Genomic DNA, 20,955 nt, shown 5'->3' with positions numbered 1-20,955 from the left:
GGAGAGGCTCATTTGACCTACTGTAGTGATGATCAGCAAGGTCATGGTGGATCCAGCACATTTGCGCCGCTCTTATATGATGAAAGTCAGCCGTATGCCGTATTGACGTTCTTTCTGCCATTATCAACGGAGGTCATACCACTCTCAATATTTCGAGATCGTCATTGGTTGTCAGAGTTCGTAAATCTTCATCGAGTAGGACTGACTGAATACCCCCTTAACTTACGATAATGACTATCATGGTCCGCCTTTCTCTTGCTCCTCCTTTGTTGATTCATGCCACATTTAACTTTGAATTGCCATTTCCAGCCAATCCCATTTCAATTACACGAGGTCTCCACGTGGATGATTACGCCACTACATCATCATCCTCATGACCACCTACCCAGTTGCTTGACGACCTGTCCACATCTGTTATTCATTATTCGTTCATTCATACTCGTATCAAGATTATAACAAGACAGATATAGAGGACTCATACTATCAGTGGAGCAGAGACAAGACTACGAAAACTAAACTCAACCTCAAAACCCAGAGCAGGTCTCTTCTCACAGTCTCAAGTCAAGTCAATTCAGTCATCAAAGCTACATATCGCCCTTCTCTCTCTTGCAATACCTAGATCATCATGGTGAGCTTCTACACACCTGCAATGAATATTTTGTAATGGATACAGGAGCTGACTTCTGATTTGTTACGCGCTAGTCCACCGCAGCTAAACGAAGATTGATTCGGGACTTCAAGAGACTAGCTTCGGATCCTCCTATAGGTATCTCAGGTAGTCCCAATCCTGATAATATCATGATTTGGAATGCAGTCATATTTGGACCTCGTGAGTGAGATCTGTTCATGTATCCATCTAAATTGTTAAGGGGGTTAGAAGGGAAGTCATGTCTACGGGAAATGTTGAAGCTGATTTGTAATATCTTAATTCCTCTCTATCTTACGCTCTTCCCCACATCACACGACATGAAACGACAACACCCAATAAACAATTGTCATTTATTGTTCAATATTTCCATCGTTCTACTCACAGCCGATACACCATTCGAAGATGGTTCTTTCCGACTGACTCTAACATTCTCCGATTCGTATCCTAACAAACCCCCTACCGTTCGATTCGTCTCCAAGATGTTTCATCCGAACATCTACGCCAACGGTGAACTGTGTTTGGATATCTTGCAGAACCGTTGGTCTCCCACTTATGATGTCGCGGCGATTTTGACTAGTGTACAGAGTTTGTTGAATGATCCGAATCCTGCTTCGTGAGTTCATCACTTTCACTTCTCAAGGTGATATGTGGGAGGGAGTGAGAGATATGGGAGGTAGATGGGTAAGATAGGAGGGAAGATTTGGAAAGCGATCATGTGAAAGGCTTGGTGATGAGCAAAGAGCTGTCTTAAAGGATCTAGATGGTGGTACAGCTCCAAGGATGTTCAGAGATTTTAAGCTTGGTGTTGGTGGCAATACTGATATCGTTATCATTTCACAGCCCAGCAAATGTAGATGCAGCTTCATTGTTCAAAGAGAACCTAAAAGAATACGAAAGACGAGTCAAGGTGAGTTTATTTTTCCATCCTTTGCACTGTCATCATTACACATTTGTACTGATTGCGTTTGACTCTATAGCAAACCGTCGAACAATCATGGCTTGACAATCCAGATGAAATCGAGATAGATGAACCTTCGACTAGCACGACTGCTCAAGCCGTTACAGCGTAGATGGAGCCGGCGAATGATTACGTCTTAGTCAAAGATGTCTATTAGGTGTATCTGTGACCAGATTGAGCGAGGGAAATCGATCTAGTCAAAGGTGAGATTTGGGGTGCGAAAAGGTCATTCTGTTCCCTGTACTTTTATATCTTACGTGTACTGTGATTCCCCTTTTTTCATACTTTTTTCCATATGTCTTATGTTTTGTGTTTCTATGTAATATCATCGTATTCTACAGTATCATTGCTCCATCCACTTTTCTCTTCAAATGACATTCGTTCTGATAGCTTTGAGATAGAGCTCCTTCGAGGTAGGATACATATCATATACAACAACACTCATAGCTTTTCTTGACGTTACAAAACAAAAAAAAGGCAGAATTATTGGTACTACAAATAATCAATGATACCCATTGAAGCAAGAGTAAAGTACCAAGGGAATTAAAATAAAAAACTTTCCGACAACGACTATGAAATCACTCCCTCCCATACGGTACGTTACGCAACCATCAATACTTCACCTTTATCTCCTACTAACGTTAATCTAGTTTTATAAAATATCCTCATACTCTTACTCTCTTTCTCTTCTTCTTCTCCTTTTTCCTTTTTATCATTATTATCGTCGGAATTCGTTTTCGTATTCGGATTGGGTATAGGGATCTTAACATTATGTAACCACGTTCTCAATTCTAAACTGTATTTCAGATTACAATAGATTCTTAGATGATCTCCACATTCAGGTTTCACCATCTTATCTTTATCTATAAAACCAACATTATTGTCATTGTGTTTTGTTCTCGTTTCAAAGTCATCTGTATTGGTCGATGATTGATAAGGTATATCCAAAAATGGATCTGGTTTGGATCCTGAGAACGTATACCCCAATACCCCAAATGGCCGTTGGTCATCCATATATAACGGACGAAGGAATTGTCGGATAAAAGGAAGAAGTAAAGAAGATGTCCAAGATATCTTTTTACATGTGTCTTTATCTGTTTCTTTATCCGGTATCTGATCGACCAATTGACCTGTGGTAGGAACCACTTGGCCCGGGTATATGTTTTCCGTCAGAGGGTGATTCAAGGTGGGTATATAGATTGGTCCGTGGATTGGTATTAACCAATATACCCTCCTACTACCATTTGATTGTATGTACTCCGGGAGGTTCGCGTGGAATGGATGTGAGAGGGAATGGTAGGCACGGGGAAGGTTGTACGGTGGTATTTTGATTTTCTTGCGTTTGATCGGAGGGGCAAGGTACCGTGAAGGGTGAGTGTATGGCTAAGAAGGGTAATCGTAACATTAGCTCCTGTTCTGTTATCAGTACTATCGAAGGGATATTCTTTGATTTAAGCTGGATAACACTGACATATGGTATAATATCCCACATCCTCCCAAAGGCATCGTCATCCCTTATGATCTTTCTCCAATAGGCTTTACGTCTTTTGACCTCGTCCTCCCAGATTTGTCCTTCATTCATATCTCGATTAACAGTTACGATTGGAGAAAGTAGATTATCATGCCTCGTTTGATCCTTCTTGTCACCTTCGCCGTCAAGGAACAGAGGCAATAAAGGTTCTACCTCTATAGCTTTGAATTTGCCCTTTCTTAATCGATTCATCTCCTCTTCTAGATCAACTTTGGCTGGAGAACCTTCGTAGACGGTTTCGGGATTACTTATACGACTGGCAAAAGGAGGATGCTTGGTGTTCCATTCAATCTCGAACTCCTTTATATGGTCTAATGAAGGGTCCAAATCGATCGGATCCGTTCCTACATACCATCCAGGTAAGTTCTTAGGATCTTCAGCGATGACGGGACCTTCGGAATCGGTCTTATTTGGAGCCTGAAGTTCGGTTGATTGAGGTGGTTTTGTCATATAGGTGTACGAGTGATTATACTTTGTCAATGAACCTGTTCGACCATATTTCATCAGCTATGTAATCTTGATGATGGAAGTGGTGGATGAGCTCATCTTGGCTTACATACGCAAGGGAATTTCATTCCTGCATTATACCAAAATATCTGATCCTCCGCATCTTCCTTCTGCTTTTGTTGATTGTCGCCCAAGAGGGAAGCTTGATATCCTCGTAGAGCAAAGATCCTCTTCTTCTTCCTTCTCAGATCGACCAAGGTCCCTTCTGGCTGATCTGATCTCCTCCATCCATCATGTAAGAACTCTTCACCTTTCACTCGGTATTCCTTCTCTTCGTTTCTGGATAGCTTGGTATCCACAGGCAAAGCTAGGTTGATAGAGTATTTAGGAGGCAGGGAAGCTGTTGATATGGATAGGAAAGAGTTGTCAATCTGGACCTGTTGAGATTGAGATTGGGGGTCAAGCCATGATGGCGAATTATCAATTTCAGATTGAGATTGGGATTGAGATTGGGTAGCAAGACGTGAAGATCTCCGTTTTGAATTCGATGTTGAAGTGGAAACTCTTGGCATTTGGCATTGAGGATCCTTTTGAATGAGTGACTGGGAATGAGTGAGTGAGTGAGGGTACTACATATGGTGATTATATGTACATGGTATATCTGGGATCGAGTGGAAGTTGAAAGGCAAGAGACGGAGACACAGATAACTGCTCGTACATCTCTTAATTCAACTTGATATACGCGTGTACGGTGGTGCACTAAACGAGGGGGGGTGAATAAGATCAATGTTACCACCCACAGTCAAAGTCGCGTCTGATTGTCCGATCCAGTCAACCACAGATCACACGCGTAACAATGAATAATGACATGGACAAGTGACACACTCATGACACACACTCACTTCACTTGCCCTTCCCTTCCTCATCATCATCATTCATCGTTCATCATCATACATCGATACCTCACCTGATACTATTCAACCTCTAGACCAAGGCCAACGAGCCAGCGTAAACCTCACCATGTCACGCACACCTCCCCCAGAGGATCCTCAGGAGGAACAAGATCAACCGAGAAGAGGAGGAAGAGCGAGGAAACAGGTGGAGAAGTTTGAAGCTACCTCTGCACCAAGTGAGACCAGATCAGCTTCCGTCCTCGCATGGGTTGCGTACCTTCAGCTGATATATCCTGAGCAGCTACGAAAAAAGGCAAGAGAAAGCAAACTCAAGAAGATGATGACGAAGATGATAATATGGAAGATCCTGTAAGTAGTCATTTCCTTCCTTCTCGTCGATGTATATGTAACGTACGTTTAGTGATACGATACGTTGACTCTGCAGGATTCCGATCTGACGGAGGAAGAAGATGAAGAGGGGGATGTAGATCCTACACCGAAAAAAGGGAAGAAAAGGAAATCCGTCGGCGCTGCGGGAAGTGCCAAAAAGACCAAAGCCGTCAATGGAAGTGGCAAGAAGAAGGGAAGGAAGTCTGCCGGCGGTGCTGGTGCTGGTGCCAATGGAGAAGACGGCGTGAGAAATGAGTCCCCCTTGTTCAGTGAGTTTCTATTCTCTGCCAGACCAACCAGACTATCTCTGTGATCTGAACTCATCGGACTCATCTGTGTAGACGCCCTCCTTTCCCCTGATATCGCCCTTCAACCACTGATCGACGAATGGGTAGAAACCTACCAACAAGCTGCTGGTGATGAGGTATCGGAACAAGTATCGATACATGAACTTATCACTCTATTCATCAGATGCTGTGGGATCAATCTGGATATCGAACAAGCTGAAGCTACGGATGAAGATGGTATAACGGATGCGGTAGAGAGGATCCAGGATGAGAGTGTAAGAGTGAGTTCGACGGTCTTGACAATCTAGCAAAATAGCTGTGTTTACAACAGTATGCTGATCATGAATAATTCGCATATAGGTCGCAGCAGCAGCATACCCCTTGATATCTCGAGGAAAACAATTCAACGCTTTCCGTAAAAATCTGGATTACTTCTTATACAACCTGATCGAATCACTCTCACTCACACCCATATTGTTCCAAGAATCTACCGAAGAATCAGATCATGTCAATGTGTTGTTATCGTTGATACTCAACTGGTTGAACTGTATGTCGACTTCACCATTACGACCTATTCGACATACATCGACATATATGCTGTTAAAGATCAATTCATCCATGTGTGATGTCGCTTCTTCCGTTGGTAAAGATCTGAGTCTGAAGCAAAGACAGAAAGAAGCGGAGATCAAGAAAGGCGGTACCTCCAATGCAGCTCAGAAGAGGTTGAAGGAATTGGAAGAGAAAGTAAAGGAGGTTCAGAAGAGGAAAGAAAGATTACATGATATGTTCCAAGAGATCTTTGATGTGTGAGTGGCATCTGCTATCGCATGGATTCTTAGCGCATACAACCACAAGAGACTGATCAAGGCCTATGTGATAGAATGTTCGTTCATCGAGTCAGAGATGCCGATCCTCACATTAGATCTGATTGTCTGAGGGAACTTGGTGTATGGACAAAGAAGTATCCTGATTACTATGTCTCCACCTCTTACCTCACTTACTTCACAAAAGGATGTAACGATCCTGTAAGTCACATCAGCTGTATCAATCGCGAATGTATAAAGCTCACATTCCATAACATAGTTTGCTCACGCTCGACTTGAAACCGTCAAAGCACTTTCAAATCTTTACTCCAAGGGGTCATTCATGAACAATGCTCGCACTGTTACTCTACGACTCGTTCCTCGACTTATCGAAATGGCCTTGAGAGATGTCGATCTTCACGTCAGAGTCACTGCTATCCACGTGATCGCCCTGATCGACAAGACTGGTATCCTAGCGGATGAAGATGAGTCTCACAGGGACAAAGTCGCGAGATTAGTGTACGATCAAGATCCGAGAATACGTAAAGCTGTTGGAGGATTTATAGTCAATCTATGGGAGGAGAACAAGGAGAACCTGAAGACTGAATGGTCAGGTGCCAGAGCAGCTAAAAAGAAGAGGGCGAATAAGATCTCTGAAAATGATATGGCCACTAACCTAGATTGGAAATCGCTCGCTACTCTTTTGATCGATACTTCGAATTCACTCGATGGTCCTATCGAACCTACTGCCTCTTCATCGAGCCAACAACCAATCTTACCGATCTCAATCACCACTCCACTCACTCGTGCTAATGCAGCTGTAGAGTCCATTTGTTCGGAATATGAATTATGGAGAGATTGGCAAAGCCTCGTCGATTATCTACTTCTGGACCATTCGACGGCAGATCAAGATATGTGGTTGCTCACTGAGGATGAGGAGACTTTCATGCTTCAGGTCCTGATAGCTTTGATTCAAAGGGAAGATCAGGTAAGCTGTATCATTGCGATCGCATCGCTGTCCAGCTAACATATCTTGATTCCAGGACGAAGAGGAAGAAGATCGATCTAAGAAGCTCATGCAGATCTTGCCTAGATTATTCGCTAAACATCAAACGGATGTCGGTAGGATTGGAGGTATCTTATCTGTTCTCAGTCATATCAACTTGGGACTGTACCTTGACTTGAGACAGACTAAGGTGAGCTCATCGGAGCCAAAGATATGAGGCATCGACTTATATTGTATATTCCATTAGGCCTACGAGACGCTTTGGGATGATGTCACCAAGCAATTCCTCCATCATACCGATCCATCGGTCCTTGAATCCGCTATCAAAGCCGTCAACCATCTCACCACCAACGCACCGATGGCTACTTCCAATACCACCAAGCTCAATGAACTGCAAGAATCTCTATTCGCTTCGCTGAGGGATGAGATTGGCTCCGATGATGTAGCTTTACTTTCACTAGAGGAAGAAGGTATCGCGAAATTAGAAGCTATCTTACTGAGAATTCTCCTCTTGGAGAAAAGTCGAGATATCACTGAGGTGATGGAAGATGAAGAAGGTCAGAGTAGCGGATGGGATATCATCTGTGCTTTTGCTGAAAGAGGTAGATTGGGTTATAAAGAAGAAGCCAAGGTGAGTCATACCGATACACCTTTCCTCAAGGAAAAATGCAGCTGACAGGCGCTGCACGTGTAGATGATCGAGTATGCCGTTCAGATCGTTCTCTACCACATGACATGGGTGTTCCGTCGATTCACCGAAGAAGATACGCAAGACGATGATAAAGTTGCTGCTCTCAGTACGACGAGGGATAAAGCAGTAGAGATCTTCCAAGAGTTGACTCTTGGTGATAACACCAATACGGTTGATACGGTCAGACGTCAAGTAAGTCCGTCATTGTAAGATCGCGATTAGCTCGATGGACTAATTCATTTGATGATCACATCAGGCCTTTATCGCATATCTTACTCTCCACTTGTTATTCTTGTACAAGGGCTCGAAGGATAACCTAGCCACACCAGCTGCTAAATCATGTCCTCTGACGATCGAAGATGAAATTCAACATCGATTGGGAGGAGCGTTCTTAGCTGCCGTGGACAAATGTGTATCTGATAGAGAGGCTCATACGGACACCGACAAAAATGCTGAGGGTGAGTCAGGTATATAAGCCTCGCTGACTGGAAAAGTAGCTGACGTGTGTTATCAATAGTCCCCGAAGATCTTTCCTTCTTACAGCTCACTTCTACCTTGGTGGCCGCGATTAGAAAAGGTGTATTGGAAGTTGAACATGCCAAAGAGCCTTTGGCTCATGTCGGTCGACTTGGTCAGTCTTATGATGCTATCGTGAAGAAATTGGTGGATGCCTTGAGAGATGAAGGGATCTATAATAAGGAGAGTGAGACGGTGCAGCATGTAGCTGGAAGTGCTCTACAACAGGTGAGCTACCTGCCGAACGGACAGATCCACATATCAGAGCTGACACAAGTGTTCTCTGCCCTTAGTCATTCAACCTCTTCCTCGATTCTGATTTTGAGGAACCTACTGCTCCTCTCACTCTCGCTAGGATGATCGCTTCCGCATTCACCATCCACGGCAATCACTTCACGGTCTTACAGCAACTCCACCCATCCGATGTTTGCGATTTCCATCTCGAAGCGTTGGATTACATCTCTCGACGAATCTCAAGTTACGTCAAACAGGAAATAGCGGCCAAGAACCGTGAACAGAAATCCCGATTGCAAATCAAACGATTTAGCGCTATAACATTTTTTAAAATCCTCATACAACTCCTTTCGCCGATCACTTCACCTGATGCGTTGAAGATTAAGGCACATCTGGATGATGCGATCTCCAGTGTAGGAGTTGAAGTCACTGTACATAAAGGGTGGGAACCTTATAGGGCATATGAGAAGAAATTGATCAGTATAGCTAGCAAGGATCCGAACGTCAAGGTCGCTGCGAATAAGAAAGTTCAACAAGCTCAACAGGCTGAGGAAGATACAGAAAGAGAAGTGGATGAAGAAGACGAAGAAGAAGAGGATCAGGAGGAGCATGTTACCCCAACAAAGAAAGGAAGGAATAGATCGAATACTTTGATCAATGGGAATGGTAACGGGAACAATAACAGATCAAGTCCTTTATCACCACCACCTGAACCTGAACAAGCTCCTACTACACCAAGTAGTAAGAGTAGGAAAAGAGCAAGGGAAGCATCACCTATGGATGTCGATGATGAAGAATTTAATTTATCGCCCCCACCCCAACCTGCAGACGAATCAATGCAATTGGAACTAGGAGAAGAGAATATTGATACTGATTCGGACCATGAATTGACATTGGAGGGTATCGGACCATCGCAGAACGAGAGAGAACGATCGGCGAGTGCAGAACCGAGTTTGAAGAGACGAAGGACTGTAGTGAGGTATTGAGATTGGGCCTTATGGACAGTGAAGTAGGAGAGTAAGAATGATGGAGAATAGCTATGTGTATCGTATCGTATCGTATCGTATCTTAAGTTTGATTTGAAGTATATCATCTCTCGAATCGATTTAGTATCTTATCATTGGGCGCTGCAGGTGTTGTGTGCATGAAACATCTGAATGTATGTGTAATATACGAGTATGGTGCATGTGAGAAGGGTTGACTCACAAGATAGTTTTGCGGAACGACTGTAAATGCATGTATTACACGGTAAACTTATACAGTATACTGAGGGCGTGATTCGATCGATCAGAAGAGGACGATAGACGACTGAACTTATCAGCTGGAATCGAATTCATGTAATCCTTTCTTTCTGTCTTCTCGTAATCGGGAACATCTTCGAAACCTAGAATCTTAGAATTGCGTAATGATTCTGCAGGTGACATACACATTCCGATCATCGATGTTATCCACCAAGATCTCGTCAAAATAAATACAGATCAATGCTGAGGACGTTGATCGTCATGCAATATGTCCAGGAAGTGGATTCCGTTTTTTTTTGCATACCTTGTTTACATCTCATACTCATTTTATCTTATCGATTGACACTGATAATTAGATTCCATCATCAACTCAGTTGCATACCTTACCAACGAACACAAGGAGCAAAGTGTACGAGTACGATCAAATACCACTGCTACCACTGGATCGAAATTCAGATATTAATAGGCTCAGACCAAGAGGACCGAGTGGGACTATCATATCGAGTACGGGTAAATCAAGTGGAGCGATGAAATGGTCAGATAATCTTCGAAATTGGGATAGATATAAGATCTACAGATATGTGATTTTATTAGGGTTGAGTCTGAGTGGCGATGGATGGTGAGCTCATTGCATCTTCACCTGAGACCCAAATCAACGATGTACCATCTTCATTCGTTGTGCTTGTACTGATTATGAGGTCATGCTCATGCCCTTTTGCTCCCGATAGGTCATACGAGGCTTCAGTCATCGCTTCGATCATCCAAATGCCAGCTTGGATTACTCATCTAGGCTATGATCCTACCATAGGTATACCTGAGTGAGTATCACTTTTCGTCCAGAGAGATACCACAATGTCAAACAGGTACTGATCGGGTGTCGATACCATAGTAACAAGAACCAATGGATCGGTCCAGTTTATTCCCTAGGTCAACTTGTCGGAGGACTCATAGCGGCTTTCTTCTTAGATAATCTGGGTAGGAAACCTACCATGGTAATCGGTGCGGTCTTGATGGAGTTGTCAACTGCATTGTTGGTTTGGAGTGGAAGTTTCGCGATCGTGATCGCTGCGAGAGTTATCGAGGGAGTTAGTATTGGTTTTTTACTATTGGGCTATCAGGTGAGTCATGTCATACCGCACTGTAATTGACAATGATCGGGTTGAAGGACTGACCTCGATGTGCTGTATGTGACTGGGGATAGATCTACGCTGTTGAAATCGCTGCTAAAGAAGATAGAGGTTTCGTATCTTCTTTTTCACTAATGACTGGTAATTTCTTTGGATTATTGGCTGTAAGTCACCATTCCTCGGTCTATCATCGGCTTTGGGGTGAATGCTCAATTGATATATGGATTTCTCAGGCAGGGTTAGTCTGTAAGCTCAGTATTCCTCGATGTATGAAAAGGATTATAACATAGCTTATCCCTTGATTCCCACAACAGACGGTGTATCCTATTCTACCAGTAATACGGGATGGCGAGCAGCTCTAGGTATCACTTTCATACCGGCGACATCACTATTACTAGTTCTACCTTGGGTTCCAGAATCCCGTAAGTCATATCCAGCTCTTAGTGAGTTATTTTTGGTGATATATTGATGTTTACCCTAGCCCGATATCTATTTGAGAAGGGGAAAGATCAAGAATGCAGAAGAGTATTGAGCAAGTTACATGGTGGACATGTAGACGAGGGCGAGGTGGTACTATCCGAGACTGCTGAAAGGGAGTACGAAGCCATGAGAGCGGGTGAGTTCACATTTGAGCACTTGACAGTCGTTTCATCTCCTAAACTTCTTAGTGCACCATGAGCGGCTGGTTGATCAAAGACAGAAGTCACTCATTGGATCATAGGCTAATTTTTGTGAACTACTGTACCCATTAGCGATCTCATGGGATCAAGCCCACGGACAAGACAAATGGTCGGCCCTATGGAAGACCAAAGCAGCCCGATACAGATCTTTCGTAGCTTTCTCCTCACAGTGCTGGTGGGCATGGAACGGTCAGAGCATATTCACCTACTATTATACCAAGATCTTCAGTGCTGCAGGGATCACCGACCCCCATCTCCAATTTGGTATATCCGGAATCCAAAATGCCACCTGGTGCGTTGGGGGGATTGTCGGTGGATATCTCTTAGATGTATGGGGTAGAAGAACGAATTATCTGATTGGGATAGGTCAAGCTGCTATCATGTTGATTATCCAGGGTGCAATCACCATTGGAATTTTCGATAAGGGAATTGAAAATAAGGCTGCTGGCGCTGGGTTTGTTACGGTGTATTTGATTCAGTGGTTCCTATGGGTGACATTCTTCTCTCCTGGTGAGTCAACCTACATTAGAGGGCAGACTATCGAGAGCGCAGAATATGGGACCATGGGCTTTCTACTCTATCACAAGAATGTGCCTAGCTCACTTGGATCTCTTCAATAGTCGTCAACATGCTTCCTGCAGAGATCTACTCGGCAGGTCTTCGAGCGAGGGGTTATGCGATAGCGAATGTCTTTTCAATGGGCATGGGATTCGCCACGCAGTACTCTGCTTTACCGATGTATCGACACATGCACGGGTGGGTTTGGATCTTCTTCGCTGGATGCATGATATTCGCTTGGCTAGTGATCTACTTCACGTATCCAGAGTCTAAGGGAGTAAGTCACCTCCTTCCTTTTCTTGTTTTTATCATCACTCAGGAGGCTCTGGCTGACGGCTTGCGTATGTGCAGATGACTCTGGAAGAGGTGGAGATTGTCTTTGGTACGGGCGCTGGACAGAGGGTCAAAGCGGCTCTCGGAAAAGCATCGCCTGTAAATCCCAGGACACCGTGAGTCTCAATTCCCAACTCGTGTAGTAGGCGTGGCTGAAAGGGTTAGGTCAATAGGGTACGTTTCAGACCCAACGAAGCGGTTGAAGACGAAAGTGATAAAGGTGGCTCGGAGGGGAGCCCCAAACAGAGTACTAGGGACGTAGTTGTATAATACTGTTCCTGTCGTGTTTTCGAATTGGATGGACACAAAGGGGATTTACTCTGCATGTACAGTATACTACCGCGACTCCTGGTTTGACATACAGTTTGATGTGTCATGCCACTTGATGCCTTCAAGCTAAAGAAGGCTGGTCTGCTGTCTCCTTTCATGTAGTCCCAGGTCAAACTGCAAAGGGGAGAGCTTGTATGACAATACACCTCAAAATTGGGCAGAAAGGATGATCGTTCGATTTTCGCGATGGGAGTATTCTGATCTAAGTATAGTGCTGATTTAGCCTGATCACTCTGATCACTCTTGTACAATATCATTCGATATTTGCGGACCTGTTCTCGATATAAAACTAACTAATATGGACTCACAACGAATCAACCTCCTTAGCGACTCTGCTACCAACCCAGAATCTCCTTCTCCATCTTCGATGGACGACACTGTGGCGACAGAAATCGTACTTTCCGACTCAGAGATTGATATATCCGAACCCGACGCAAAGACTCAAACAAACTCATCTCAAGTACTCAGATCCCTTACAAGTGAGACTGACTCCGAAGTGAATATCACACAACATGTTACTGCTTCAATAGCAAATTCCGACCAACCTGGCCACACTTCGAGCTATTTCAGTGGACCTGTCAACTTTACATTCAGGAGTGACGCTCAAAAGGCAAACTATCTTTCTTTTACTGATTACATGTCTAGTCAATATCTCAGTAGCCATCTTTCAGAGGTCAATGCGATTCTCCAAGATAAGATCCGGTCAACGTGGCTCTCTTCTAGGCGAGAAGATCAGCAGGGAGATTATCCTACTAGGAGCCAGTGGGTGGGTATACGAATTCGAAAGATGAGCGAGCTCAGAGATAAATTAAAATTTTGTTCGTTAGATGATAAGTACTTGTTGACTTTGGGTCGTGATCTCTCTTATCTGGAACTTCAGGATCCTCTGGGACTGGAGGGTGGAATGGGTGAAGATGAGGATCAACCATATCGACCGGTTACAAGGAAAGATCATCTCTTAGATAGTTTGTTGACTAAAGAGATGGGAGTTATGGTAGATGATGTTGGGAGGATGAGAAGAGATAGTAAGCATAGGCTGAAAGGGATGACGGAGAAACAATTGAGAGATTTACAGTAGACTGCGAGGTCATTGTGACATCGCAAATTGCATTTATACAGACTAACTTTACTGTATAAAACAATTGTATACGGTACTGTAGGGTGATGATTCTGGTCCGTGTTTTTATTTTTGTTTTACTTAGCCTGCGCCGTCACCGAGTCTGTACTGTATGAAGATATAAGACATTCCGACTCATTTCACCGAAGTTTCATTGTCACGATTAACCTCATTACATCACAGATACTCCTCCATCCCGTATGCGCTTGATTGTTCAGCCTAGGCTCAGATACTGTAACATCATAAATTTTACGAAATATATAATGTCACTTGACGGTACGACCTTAGGCAGACCTTCAATTGTAGGGTCCACAATGAACAGTACGATCCAGGCCCCTCCCTCTACTAATGATGAAGGCGCATCTGAGACGAGGTGCCATAACAGGAAAGACGAGATTTTAAGGTATCGACCAAGCGTGTTACCAACTTCAGAAATTGATCGATCATCCTGCTCCTACTCACAATCAAGTTAGCTTGGCTGTCAATAAACTTGCCATTGACCTTTTGAGAGAAACCCAAGAAGCCTCTATCACCATCAATTATGGTTCTTTCATCAAGGATCGATGGAATGTCAAGTCATGAACAAGGATACTGTGGGACAGTCCATCCGACTAGACAACAGTGGATCAAGAAGCGAAAAACGGACTGGAAAGAGGCGTCTCGATATTCAGCCCAACAATTCATTGAGCTTGAAATGGGAATTCCACTCCCAACAGCAGTTGAGACAGGTCTGGACTTGATTGGGAGATCTATTGCCTCAGATTTACGACAACTCCCACCTCTCGGAAACCATCCTCACCAGATGTGCTCCCAGTCTGACCTGGTATGGGATTACATACAGTATCCAAACGATCGGTAGATGACCCGACGTATTTTGGAGATATCGAACATCAATTTGAGGCTTCAAAGAGTGAGTTCGAACAGGAGATGAGATCTCAAAAGCAATCCTCTCAAAGTGCCAAGCCAAAGAAACAAACTTGGTATGGAAGAGGTCCGTTTGCTAGTCTCACTGAAGATCGCAAATAGGGTATTCCCAAGTCTCTCTGGCATTATCAGAATAGGACGATAGACGGTCATTCGGGAGTATCTCATTTATTCATGACCAGATTCTGTTAGTAGGAATCGGTAGGCGTTGTTCTGCACAGTATATGCATTCAGTAATCAGTCGCGGTTTGTATGTAAGATGATTATATGCATGTTAGCAGAGAATTTGGTATTCTATCCATCTCCATTGTTTGTGTCAATCACTAATACTAATATACAACAACTCGGCCCCTTGATTCTTTACATCTTCACCTCCAAGTACTTTCATACCACCTCCATCTCCAAGTCCTAGCAAACCGACCACCTTTCCCCACCTCCCAGTCCAACTTTCCGGCAGGTAAGATTGGTCTTACGAACCCTGTCCTGCGTTCGTACGCATCAGCCAAGAGTGATTCTACAGTCATTTTGGCACTTCCTACACATCCTTCCAGGAGGGGTATCCCGGGATAAGCATATGAGCCTACTATATACACGCATGAGTCGAGAGATGATGAGCGTAGTTGAGGGAGAATTTTATTAGGTTGTTTCAATGGGAGTGCACTGAGATTACAGAGATCAGGATCAGTAGAATGCCCTTGGTAAAAACAATTAGAATTCTAGGGAAGAAATGGGTGATTTTTAAAGAAAGCACGTGTCATAGTAGGGTATACACTTACCGTTCCAGTTTTGACACACTTAGGACCTTGCTTGGATCAATCGCTACGGCCGGATTGGTAGTTTGCAATACCATCGCATCGGTCCTGCCTCTCCTCCGTAATCTCTTTGGAGGTAAAATGATCTGAGTGGCTTGAGTGTATATAGCGTTCTCCGTAGAGATCAGATAGGGTATAGGGTGTGTTTCTGGTGAAGGTCGAGAGGAAAAACTGGTATCGGGTAAGAAGAAATTAAGATCTCTCCGATCCTTAGGGAAAGGTAGGATGGCAGTATCTCGATGGGTGACTACGATTGTTTCCTATACACATCAAGAGAGTTATCCATGTCAGCTTGGATTTCATGAAAGCTATTGCTATTGCAGTCCATCACCGAGATCAGGGAAGGTGAGCTGAGATGAAGAGATGTCACTCACCCTATAATTTACTTTGCCCAACGCAGCTCTCATCTGACCGACCCTTCTACCTTCTTTGATCTGTCTATTATTGTTCAAGCTACTCTCCAACCCTTCCAACAAGATCTTGGCTACGCTAGCCGGAGTAGCCAATACTACTTTGTCCACCGTAATCCTCTCTTCTTCTTCCCCTTCCTGCTGCCCCTGTCTCTGAGCAGTTGATTTCTTCATCTTTATGCTCACATCCCCATCATATTCCAACCCCATAATTTCAGTTGATAATCTAACATACCCCTCTCCCTGTTCTCTGATAGGCTTCGCCAATAGCTCAGCAATGGTAGATGCCGTATAGCCTTTCGACAATTGATAATGGTCTGTTCCCAAGGTCAAATGGATATATTCCAATATCACCTTCATAGGTAATTGTAGACAATCTTTCGTGGTCATCGTTCCAACCGATGAGAAGAGAGGTATGACCAATTTGGAGATGAAAAACGATTCGAATAATTCCCCAAGCGGTGTCCATACTTCATATTCTATTATGGGGATCGTGAATGGTTGAGTGAGGAATGCCGATAATATTGAAGTGAATTCTTTCAACGTCATTTCATTCTCGGTCTTCTTACTTCCTGGATTTGACAAACACCTAGGTAATAAATCATGATACGCTACGAAGCTCAATATCACCAGGAGGGTATAACAGATTGCTACGCCCACAAAAGTCGCCATGTCCCGTACGAGGTTGAAGATGTTTTGATATGCTCGAGAAGGCAGTGAGGGGATGGAATATCCCGACGATCCCGAATGGATGAAATAGGTTGATTGGGAAGAGGAAAAAGAGAATTTGTAGTTGTGTGTTTCGAGGGGGATCTGAAGGTGATGAAAGAGTGATAGCAATAAAGGATAGTAACCTATCGAAGGGAAGATGTTCAGTGGTATATACCTTTTCGATCTTTGGGGCAAGCCGATTGGTTGCTCTGAGAGACGTACCTCCTTGGAATCCTCTCATTGGTACATCCACAACCCACTTCTCCTCTGAATCCTTGTCTGTCCTATCCCTTTCCCTAACCCGTCGACCATTTCGCGTGGTTTTACTTTTCTCGGGCCAATTGGACGATGACGATAGAGGTATCTCGACAGATTGCGAATGAAATCCTAATTTACTTGACTGCGAGCGAATATGAAGTCAGGAACTTAGTTGAGTGAAAGGAAAGCAAAGGAAGGGAAGGGAGACGAGCATACCTTTTCGATCAAATAAACTTCTACACCCTCCTTACGAAGCAGATAAGCGGTCGTCAATCCAGCTAAACCGGATCCTATCACTGCTACCTTCATCTCGTCGATCAAGTAGTGTATCTTATCAGGACAACCGAGATTGATGTTGTTAATGTTTGGAACTGATAAAAATTGAGCAGGTCAATGGAATTTGGAATTTGATAATCTGACGCGTTCAAGCATCAATTACGTTGCACCATACTAATGTTGAATTATATGATGATTGTCCGACATTCCAGGACCAAGTGACCCCAACCGAACTTCAGAACACGTTGAATGCATGCATGACGGTCTTTGTAGACCATGGGTGTATGTGACCTTGTGTTGAGAGCAGCAACATCATCATCATTTGTCACCAGGGTCAGTCAGGTCATGTGAGAGCGGGGTCCAACAAGCTCATGTCCGTGCGGCGCGAGGATACATTCGGGGCTAGAGGTCAATCCAAGCCAAACCCCATTGATCTCTCATATCCGTTTTCATAATCCTTGACCCGTGCTCATAGCTCTACGACTAAGAATCATTTTCCCAGTCTAGCTCGCATCAGCTGCATGAGGATCGGGTGGTGGAGCACCGACGAGGGTCGAGAGGGTTTAGGGTAGTGAGATCACCTCGTTTCAGTGTGGCGGAGGGTGAGGAATAGCTTTATGGTGTGTGCGACGCAATTCAATGATGATTATGTTATGTACTAGGTCCTTTCGCATGGTCAGGAGCTGCACTTCGCTTGCTCCTGACCATTAGATTAACACACTGATGGGAATTTTTAGTTCAGGTACTGTGTATTTTGCTGATCTGTGTGGAAAGTCGAGGTAATCATAATATACGAAGTAATAATCCAGGACGTAAATTCTGCAAACAGGTCCTTTCTCTGGGCCATATGTTACCAAAGGTCTGTGTTAGTACCAAACGACATTCAGTGATGATTGATTGTGTGCAGCAGGCGCAGTTGGCTGTGCATGCAGTATCAAAGGCAGTTTCAAGTGGAAGCGACTTGACCGGTGGGTGCTGCGAAGTCATGACGTGGAAAAAACATCTCAAACATCCTTCCTCGGAGAATACCGTGGACTCTCAACTACGACACTTGGTAATCTACTGCTACATCGCAGTCGGATCACACAGTCATGCCACAGACGACAACGGCTTCATAGTACAATCACCCACCAGACAACGGAGCACAGCAAGACACGGCCCAATGTCAGCTAGCTGCTTACTACGAGCATCCTTCCATCGCGCAGTAGGAAGCGGGATAGCTTCGTCGAGCCAATCGTCAGTAAGGTATATAACATCTATATCTAAATCTGGTCCATCCTCTTCCTCAAGTCATTTCAGCCAATCATCCTCATCGCATATACAACATAGAAGCCGGACCACAAACACAACCAAGATGCACTGTCGAACACATACAAATCATACCAAACCTACTCAGTCTTCCTCTCCCTCCGCCCCTTCCTCCACCCAGATACACAAACACTCTCATGATAACCATCACGACCATGAACACGACCATGACCATGATCACCATCATGGGATATTCCATACGCACGTGCATGACCACTCGGAAGGAGCCGAACAGATCATGCAAGCTATATCTAGTGGGAAGCTAGATAGGGGTACCAAGATAACCCTATTGGGTGAGTCGCTATCACACGTCCTCCCCAATCCTGCTGATGTCATAGCTGATATGTGGATGAATGTGAACAGGCTTAGGATCGAATGTAGCCCTGACGCTGTCAAAGGGTGCGGCAGGAATATGGATGAACTCTGCTTCTCTGCTTGCTGAAGCAGGGCATAGCTTGTCGGATTTATTGGGTGTAAGTGCTCATTCCCTTCCTCATGTCGATCGATTGATGATCATAAGCTGCACATACCACATATATTGACGTTGTCGTTTCTCTGGGTTCACGAAAAAGGACTTTGTCACCCTCCTCACATGGCGTATATCGAGGAGACCAGCCACGGATAGTTTCCCATGGGGATATAGCAAATTCGAGACGTTCGGTACGCTCAGTGTGAGCGTGATATTGGTGGGAGGAGCATTGGGTATTGGTCTGCATTCATATCATGTGAGTATCTCATCTGTTTCCATATGACCACATGGATGTGTTTCTCTCAAACGCGCCAATTTCAATATACATACACACGATGACTTATCATTGATATTGTGGAACTCGCAGCTTCTACTTCAAACGCTCCTACCATATCTCGAGACCTTCCCACCAGGTACATTACTGAACTCGCTAGGTCACTGGCTACCTTCGTCTGTCCCATCTCCTCTACTCGAAATGTTCCATTCTCACGGTCCCTCGGCTCTACCTCACGAGCACGGAACAGCAGATGCAGCCCTGTCTGCTCACTCGCATTCCCATGATCACGCTGGTCATGCACACGGTGCTGAGGGAGGAGCGATACTGAACCCTCACGCCGCTTGGTTCGCATTGGGAAGTGTAGTGATCAAAGAATGGTTATATAGAGTGACCACGAAGGTGGCTGCGGAAGAACATAGTCCCGTGCTGAAGGCTAATGCATTGCAGTAAGTCGCGAAGTCCTCATTCCCCTTTCTTTGCCAACGATACAGCTCTTTTAGAAGACATGCTGATTAAGATGATACGGCACCCATTCAGTCACCGTGCAGACGCTCTCACCTCTTTAGTAGCTCTGACCTCAATCCTCGGTTCTTCCTTTGGAGGATACCACTTCCTCGACCCCCTAGGTGGTCTGGCGGTATCTTTCTTCATCCTCCAACAGGGCCTGACACTGTCCAAAGTAGCTTTCCTAGAATTATTGGATGCCGGTGTGGACGCTAGTACGAAACAGAAGTATTTCGGGATAGTCAATGATTTGGTGGATGGACAGGAGCTTTTGGAGGTAAGGAATGTCAGAGGGGTCAAATCTGGTGGTGAGTAATTGACTTCATATGTGATGGAAGAGGGAAGAGGAGCGGTGGATGCATGAGGGGTATCGTGAAGAGAATATGTCATAGGTAGCGAGAATACCTGGTCATGGAGGGGACGGAGTGAGAATGGGAGATGAGACATGATAGAAACGTGGGGTTCAGACCAGTGGAAGGTCGAAGTTCGGCGGTAGTCAAAGATAAAGAGCTTAGAGATCAGAACGGGACGTGGGGAGGATGTACGACCAAGATCGAAGCCAGAAAGCTGAGTGGGACGAACCAAAAAAGGAGCGCATATGAGACCAGATATGGTGGAGCTGTGCATGTAAGACATCGCTCGAAGTTGTGATGATGTGAAAAGGAGAGAAGAGATGGAGATAGGGCGCAGATGGGGAGGGGTGAGAATGATGTAGACGACATACATGTGGCGGAGCTGACGATTGTTGTCCCACCTGTCAACAGGTCAAACCCTACTTGATTTGACTATAACAGTACCACCTAGTATGACCGTCCGTGATTCTCATGCTGTCGAGCAGAAAGTGAGAGAAGCGATCATGCGAGCTCGAAGGGAAGTTCGAGAAGTGAAAATACATGTGCACGGTAAGGAAGACGGTGAGATGATAACCGCCAATCCTCTAGATCAGAAGGATGGCGCGGATAGTAATGGGAATGGTCCTAAATCGGATTTTGGTAGAGAAGGTTGTTAGGATAGACTGCAGTGTGGGTTGTAGGATATGTATATTGTCATAGCATTGCATGTATCTGTACGCACGTTGAGTTGATATGTTGTCAAGTGGAAAGCGAAAGAGTCATTCGGATGTGGACTGTAATTGACGGACAGACTTTCTGCTGATCAACTAAGGACATCTCAATGGTCAGTCATACGATAATCTTGGCGATTATGACTTGGACA

General features: G+C 44.4%; 7 protein-coding genes across 7 annotated transcripts; 5 read left to right on the top strand and 2 right to left on the bottom strand.

Annotated features, from left to right (window-relative positions):
• Window positions 1-625: 625 nt before the first annotated feature.
• On the top strand, window positions 626-1,719 carry V865_006621 (ubiquitin-conjugating enzyme E2 2; the record flags this gene model as incomplete). Its single annotated transcript, XM_066230379.1, has 5 exons — window positions 626-628; window positions 703-829; window positions 1,034-1,262; window positions 1,490-1,556; window positions 1,627-1,719. 5 exons carry the CDS (start codon window positions 626-628, stop codon window positions 1,717-1,719), a joined length of 519 nt encoding a protein of 172 aa, XP_066086476.1.
• Window positions 1,720-2,207: 488 nt separating this feature from the next.
• On the bottom strand, window positions 2,208-4,157 carry V865_006620 (uncharacterized protein; the record flags this gene model as incomplete). Its single annotated transcript, XM_066230378.1, has 3 exons — window positions 2,208-2,990; window positions 3,079-3,623; window positions 3,695-4,157. The coding sequence occupies 3 exons, from the start codon at window positions 4,155-4,157 to the stop codon at window positions 2,208-2,210; spliced, it is 1,791 nt and encodes a 596-aa protein (XP_066086475.1).
• Window positions 4,158-4,605: 448 nt separating this feature from the next.
• On the top strand, window positions 4,606-9,391 carry V865_006619 (uncharacterized protein; the record flags this gene model as incomplete). Its single annotated transcript, XM_066230377.1, has 13 exons — window positions 4,606-4,714; window positions 4,780-4,847; window positions 4,924-5,137; window positions 5,210-5,436; window positions 5,516-5,961; window positions 6,036-6,180; window positions 6,239-6,946; window positions 7,002-7,154; window positions 7,212-7,595; window positions 7,659-7,847; window positions 7,912-8,122; window positions 8,173-8,399; window positions 8,465-9,391. 13 exons carry the CDS (start codon window positions 4,606-4,608, stop codon window positions 9,389-9,391), a joined length of 4,008 nt encoding a protein of 1,335 aa, XP_066086474.1.
• Window positions 9,392-10,173: 782 nt separating this feature from the next.
• Window positions 10,174-12,614, top strand: V865_006618 (uncharacterized protein; the record flags this gene model as incomplete). The annotated part of the gene is made up of 11 exons (XM_066230376.1): window positions 10,174-10,265; window positions 10,375-10,464; window positions 10,536-10,764; window positions 10,848-10,937; window positions 11,007-11,019; window positions 11,088-11,195; window positions 11,255-11,389; window positions 11,526-11,963; window positions 12,074-12,288; window positions 12,363-12,460; window positions 12,518-12,614. 11 exons carry the CDS (start codon window positions 10,174-10,176, stop codon window positions 12,612-12,614), a joined length of 1,605 nt encoding a protein of 534 aa, XP_066086473.1.
• Window positions 12,615-12,972: 358 nt separating this feature from the next.
• On the top strand, window positions 12,973-13,752 carry V865_006617 (uncharacterized protein; the record flags this gene model as incomplete). Its single annotated transcript, XM_066230375.1, has 1 exon — window positions 12,973-13,752. The coding sequence occupies one exon, from the start codon at window positions 12,973-12,975 to the stop codon at window positions 13,750-13,752; it is 780 nt and encodes a 259-aa protein (XP_066086472.1).
• Window positions 13,753-15,083: 1,331 nt separating this feature from the next.
• Window positions 15,084-17,215, bottom strand: V865_006616 (uncharacterized protein; the record flags this gene model as incomplete). The annotated part of the gene is made up of 5 exons (XM_066230374.1): window positions 15,084-15,375; window positions 15,492-15,787; window positions 15,902-16,791; window positions 16,871-17,048; window positions 17,123-17,215. 5 exons carry the CDS (start codon window positions 17,213-17,215, stop codon window positions 15,084-15,086), a joined length of 1,749 nt encoding a protein of 582 aa, XP_066086471.1.
• A 1,321-nt stretch (window positions 17,216-18,536) lies between these two features.
• V865_006615 (uncharacterized protein) lies at window positions 18,537-20,749 on the top strand (the record flags this gene model as incomplete). Its single annotated transcript, XM_066230373.1, has 6 exons — window positions 18,537-18,783; window positions 18,854-18,963; window positions 19,063-19,215; window positions 19,327-19,682; window positions 19,774-20,048; window positions 20,505-20,749. The coding sequence occupies 6 exons, from the start codon at window positions 18,537-18,539 to the stop codon at window positions 20,747-20,749; spliced, it is 1,386 nt and encodes a 461-aa protein (XP_066086470.1).
• Between the last annotated feature and the right edge of the window lie 206 nt (window positions 20,750-20,955).

The sequence above is a fragment of the Kwoniella europaea genome, chromosome 2 (assembly GCF_036810445.1).
Source record: "Kwoniella europaea PYCC6329 chromosome 2, complete sequence".
NCBI classification, from domain to species: domain Eukaryota; kingdom Fungi; phylum Basidiomycota; class Tremellomycetes; order Tremellales; family Cryptococcaceae; genus Kwoniella; species Kwoniella europaea.
Note: the sequence above shows the minus strand (reverse complement) of the source record. Positions and strands in the feature narration are given on the sequence as shown.